Below are 6,000 nucleotides of genomic sequence, written 5' to 3'. Positions count from 1 at the left end.
CCTCCCATGCCTAGAATAAGGCTGGGTCCTGGAGGAAGAATGGAGGACAAAGAGGAGTGTGATTACGAGAAACCCCGGCAAGGAACTTGGGGGCCTGGGACCCCTCAAGGTACAGCCAGACCAGGCCCCACACTCAGCTGGGAGAATGTTCTCCTGATTAGGGTTGTCAGATTTGGCAAATAAAATACAAGATGCTCAGTTAAATTTGAATTTCAGATACACAGTGAATAAATCTTTAGTTTAAGTATGTCATGTGCAATATTTAGGATATACGTATATTAAAAAACTGTTTGCTCTTGATCTGAAATTCAAATTTGCTGGACATCCTGTATTTTATCTGGCCACCCTATCCCAGATCCTCTCTTTGCGCTAGTGCAACAAGAGATTCTCCTGAGCACTGGCTTTTTCTGTACGGAACGTTTTGTTTTTACTCCCGAATAAGGAAGTGCAATCTCTTTATTGATCTAACAGAAGGAGAATGTCTGTGGAACCAGCAGCTTGTTAGAGGAGATTGGCTCCTGCGGGTGGATAAATACTGTGGGGAGGGCAAGGCAGATGCTTTGTCCTGAGCTCAAAGTGGCTTTCAGAACCTGCTTGTGCCCTTGTGTGGACTTTCCTTCCCTGGCCCAGAGGTGGGCTTGAGTGGGTGCTATTGAAGAGGGCAGGAAGGGAACTGCTTGGCCAGGGAGGGGATTTATGGGTATGTGGGCTTATTCCAGAGATTCGCTCATTCATTCAGTCCCACCAAGCAGCTGGTGGCAGGAAGTCAGAGATGAATGGTCCTGGGTGCTGCCCTGGAGGCTCTCCAGAGACGGGGAGATGGGTTTGGACCCCAAGGCCAACGAGTGATGCCTGCTTCCAAACCTGTCTTCATAGTTGAATAGGAAGCGTGCATTTCTTTCCCTGTCTTGTCTCTCTCTCCCCTTCCTTCCCCATTCCTTTTCTCTTTTCTCATCTCCTCTCTATCCTTTTCTCACCTCCCCAGAGCTTTGCCACCTTAAACCTTGTAGCCAACTAGTACCATAAAAGAACAATTACTGGTGCACTCAGGCTTGGGATCTGGTCTTGGTCTCATTTCCTTTGTCTTCCCAAGCCTACCCCATCTCCTTGCATCCAGGACTAGGCAATGCATCCAGCACAGCCTGGATCCAATACATCCAGCGTAGCCTGGAGTTCATTTACATGCCCCTTTCTAATTGGCTGATAGAAACCCACTGCCTCCCCTAACCTGCCACTCCCCACCTTCCTGTTGGAGCCCCACTAGGTCTAGCATCCTGGGATCCTTAGACCTCTGCCCTGCGGCCTTGTCTACTCAGTTATTTCTCCATAAAATGTCAGTGGGTGATCCCTTCTGGTTTGGGGTTAAAAGATCTAGATTCAACGTCGGACTTTGCCACTGACAAGCTGTGTGATCTTGAATGAGTCCTTTTGCCTCTCTGAGACTCAGTTCCTACATCTATAAAATGGGAATAATTCTCATGATGGGGTCCTTATAAGAATATTCTGTAGTACTTAATATGGACGAAAGCCAGACTGCCCAAGTCAAATCCTTCCTCTTCCACTTACTAGCAGAACGCACTATGCCAGTTATCTATTTATTTCTCTTTCCTCATTTGGTTGGAGTGAGTCTGAAATAAGTCAACATACGTAAACACATCTAGAACAGTGCTTTGCATACAAAGTGCCTAATAAATGTCAGCTATTGTTGTGATGGATATTAAAGTCCTTTGTCCAAATGCTGTTAATATCATTATTGCCCAATGAGTCTTTGGGCACAGGCTGGGAAAAATCAATTTAATATATCTCTGACTCAGGGGCCAGAGTTCCTTATGAAGAGAGCCCAAAGGAGTGAAGCCTTAACCTCTCTGAGCCTCCTTGTCTTCATCTGTAAAATGGCAATAGCAGCCTCACTTCTGCCTACTTCACAGGGACGCTCTGACTGGCCAATGGTAAGCACTTAAAAAAAAAAATTATGAAGGAATGAATACATGGACCACAGCGGGAAGCAGTGGCAAGCTGCAGGGGTCTTCCCTGAGTAACTGACTTGCTGTATGCTGACTTGCTGCCCACGAGACATGATGTGAAGGAGGCCCACATCAGGCAGCCTATCGATGAGTGCTGAGTTGAGCAGACAGACTGAGTGGTGCGATGGTCAACGCTTCACATCTGGGTAACGGGCACTCGTACTCACTTGGTGAGAGTATAAAAGTATCGGTACAGCCCTTTTGGAAAATCACATAGTGCTAGCTATCACAGTGTTTAAAGAACACACAAATTCACCTAGCAGTTCCATTTACAGGAAATCATCCCCCAAATATTCTGGCTCAAGTGTGCCAAGATTTATATAGATAGTGTGTTCCTTGCAACTGTTTGCAATAATGAAAAACTGGAAACAACCTAAATGGTCCTCAGTATGGGTGTACATAAGTAAATTGTGGTATATCTGTATTATGGACTATGTAGCTATTAAAAGGAACGAAGTAAATCTATATGTATTAACATGGAGAGGTCTCAGGATGTATGTAAATAAACCCACAGAAAACCTCAAGTTGACAGAGGTATGCATTTAATGTATCAACATTTGTGGGCAAAAAACCCTGTATCTATGTATCTGCACAGGAAATATCTGGAAGGCTACACGCCAAAGTTAAGATGATTAAATTAAATTAACCATCCTATTTGATAAAAGAGCTCCTATTTTAAGGCCAGAGGCCCTATGTGTAGTCTGGTCAAAGAAATTCCGTGACTCAGAGAAACTCTATTCACTTTTTTGAGCCAAAGCTTTCTCTTGTGTAAACGAATAATGATATTTACCTCTCAGTATTGTGATGGGGTGAGATGAAATAATGGATGTGAAAACCCCGTCTATAATGAGCAGAGATAGCTCATTATAGCAATCAGGGAGGGCGACCGGAAGGAAGAGGCAGGAGCCCAGACCTTGAAAGGTTTGGCAAGGCCTGGATTTAGTTTGACTTTAGGCTGTCTCTTCCTAACATTCAACAGGTATTCACTTATTAACGGTACAGTACAAAACCCGCAAGTGGGTTTTTTAACCACACATCTGCGCAAGGAGGCGTAGCGTAAGTCTGGCGCGTGCGCAAAGAGAGCACCTTCGGTTGCGCTTCGGCCACGTCCTACAACTCCCAGCATGCTCCGCACCCGCGTCGGGCGCGTCGCCGACTGCTGACGTAGCTCTGTAGCGCGGGGAATTTCGAGTGGCAGTGGAGCGCTGGAGACCAGTGGGTCGCGGACCCTCCACCTTCTTTAGGGGAGGCCATGGACTCCCTAGTAGAGCCCCGGTGGCCTCCGGGCCTGGCAGTCATGAAGGTGAGTGCTTCGGGGAGGTCGGGGGCGTACGACGTCCGCGGGAGGCCAGCCCCGCCTTGAGGAGGAGAAAGGACGAGGCGCCGGCGCCGAATTGGGCCAGGATTCCCGGCTCTGCGTTGCCATTTGCCACCGCGTGGATCTGGGCCTCAGTTTCTTCCTCTCCTGGGAAGTACCGGGGACAGGCCTTGGTCCCTTATGGTGAGCCTAGGTTGGCTGTCGTATGGGACGGGGTATTCTGCCGTTCAGTCACAACAATCACAATGATGTGGAAAGAAACACTTACTCTAAACGGTGGAAACGACAGTGATACGTAATCCTTTCTTAGAGCTTACTGCGTGCCAAGCATTATGTAAACTCTCCCAGTACTTTAGTGAAGAATCTCCCACAGTGACACCGGACACGGTTTGGAGTGGAGCTTGCATCAGAAAACATTTATTTAATCACCTAGCAAAGCGGGCAGTCTCCTTTACATTCTCATTCATTTCTTCTAATTACCCTCAAGAAGCCTAGTGCTACTTTGCCCTAATTCCTCCCTAACGTGTCCTAACTCTTGATAGTTGTGCATCCTCTCTTTTAAACAAAGAAATCAGGACTCACGTTTAGCACTAGCCTTTTTTTTTTTCGGCACGCGGGACTCTCACTGTTGTGGCCTCTCCCGTTGCGGAGCACAGGCTCCGGACGCGCAGGCTCAGCAGCCATGGCTCACGGGCCCAGCCCCTCCGCCGCATGTGGGATCTTCCCGGACCGGGGCACGAACCCGTGTCCCCTGCATCGGCAGGCGGACTCTCAACCACTGCACCACCAGGGAAGCCCTAGCCTTTCATTTTATTGAAGTCTTTCACTCAAATAACATTGATTTTTGTGGCTACTTTGTTTTTGGCAATGCATTCCTGTTTCCGTGGACGGTAGTGGTGAGTCCTGGATTCCTACTATGTTTGGTCAAGAGCAAACACACCATTCTGTACTAGCTAAAATCAGTTGCTTGGTTTTTCTCCTTGGTCTGTGATTATTTCCGTTTGTGACTGAGCAAAATCATGTTCTTCTGTTGCTCAGTTTTTGTAAACTACGGATTATGGTATCTGCCCCACTGACTCATAAGGTGACTTTGAGAATTAAGTGAAGGGACTTGGGGGAGGTTAAAGTAAGTATAAGGCCTTGTTCTACCTGCCATCATCAGTGTCATCTACAGGGCTTGGTGACTGAAGATCTCCCCATGTTGAAGAGCTGACATTGTGGAAGGATCTGGGAAAGCCGTGGTTTTGCAGTTGTGGTGGCTTTGGCTCCAGTGTGCAGTGGAGAAGAGCATAGATTTGAGTTCCAATGGTTCTGGCTTAAATTTAGTCTCTGCCTTCTATTTAACTGTGTGACCTTGATTCAGTTACTTAACCTCTCTGAGCCTGGGTTGCCTCAACTATAAACTGGAGACAGAAATAGTTTATAAGGTTGGTTAAATGAGTTGATGTGTGTGGATAGGGATCCTGTCTGGCTTATTCACTGTGCCTAACACAATGCCTGGCACGTGGTGGGTGCTCAAAAATTATTTGCTAATTGATTGAAGGTATCTAGAAGGTAGTAAGCATTAAATCAATATATCTTTATTATTATTATTAATGCTTAACATGTGTTAAGTATTTCTCCCCCTGCTTTTTAGTGGTTGTCATGAAGATTATGAATTGGATAAGGGAAGTGAAAGCTTCCCCCTTCCACTTTCTCTAAGTTGAGGAAATCCCAGGGCATCCACTGGACTGAACATCTGTGCAAGAATGTTATAGCTCATCGGATGCGGTATCACTTCCACAGATCCTGCTCAGCACATCTGTCAGAACCACTCCTCCAGGAGAGGACGGTGATAGAGAAGAAAGCAAATAGACCAGGTGTCAGGGCTTTGGCTTCTGGTCCTGCCTCTGCTCTTGATTGATTTTCAACACAATCCTCTAGCTGTTTGTGTCAGTGGTAGCTTACCATCCAAAGTAATGGAAGATTTGGGCATTTGAATGTTTATTTCCCTGGTTTTACTATAACAAACATTTGTTTTTGACAGATTATAAATGTAGAATGTGTATATAGTAGAAAAAAATTAAAATTTACAGTAAGATAAAGGAGGAAATGAAAGTTACCTAGCATCCTACCATCTAGAGAGAACCGCTGTTTAACATTTTCTCTTATTGTTCTTCAGTTTTTCTCATGTGTGATCATGCACACACATACCCACAATGTGTATATGCATTTAAACTTTGGGATCACCTTGGAGTCAACCTCTCGGATTTGATCCAACGCCTTATAAGCTCTATAGGCTTCATCTAAAAAATTGGCATATAGATGCTATAGACCTCCTAAGATTGTTAAGGAGATTAAACTACATAGTTCTGTTGTTATGTATTATTGTTGTAGGTTTGTTCTCTGATTTTTTTTTTTTGTTTGCATTAAAACATGAACATTTTTCCATGCATTAATTATTCTTTGAAAGCATGTTTCCTTTAATGGCAACAATATTTCATATGTGAACTATTAGAGACATTAGTCTTTTTGTTTGTTTGCATTTTAAAAATTTAGGTCATACACTCATGGTTCAAAAAGTACGCGAAATAAAAAGTAAAAGTCTTCCTCCAAACTTGTCCCTCATCTGTCCAGTTTCCTGACCCCTTTGACCATTATTTGTTACGTTCTTGTGTT

At 44.9% G+C, this 6,000-nt stretch overlaps 1 protein-coding gene across 2 annotated transcripts in view; it reads left to right on the top strand.

The window, feature by feature from the left end:
• The first annotated feature begins 3,200 nt into the window (after window positions 1-3,200).
• RAD18 (RAD18 E3 ubiquitin protein ligase) overlaps window positions 3,201-6,000 on the top strand; it is a 106,961-nt gene continuing 104,161 nt past the window's right edge. For both annotated transcript variants that reach the window (XM_079935817.1, XM_079935816.1), the window contains exon 1: window positions 3,201-3,327. In XM_079935817.1, the coding sequence (XP_079791943.1) occupies window positions 3,277-3,327 (51 nt within the window). In that variant the 5' untranslated portion in view covers window positions 3,201-3,276. The remainder of the gene's footprint in view (window positions 3,328-6,000) is intronic.

The sequence above is a fragment of the Stenella coeruleoalba genome (genome assembly GCF_951394435.1).
Source record: "Stenella coeruleoalba genome assembly, chromosome: 10".
NCBI lineage: Eukaryota > Metazoa > Chordata > Mammalia > Artiodactyla > Delphinidae > Stenella > Stenella coeruleoalba.
The sequence above is the reverse complement of the archived record's forward strand: the minus strand, read 5'-3'. Positions and strand labels throughout refer to the sequence as shown.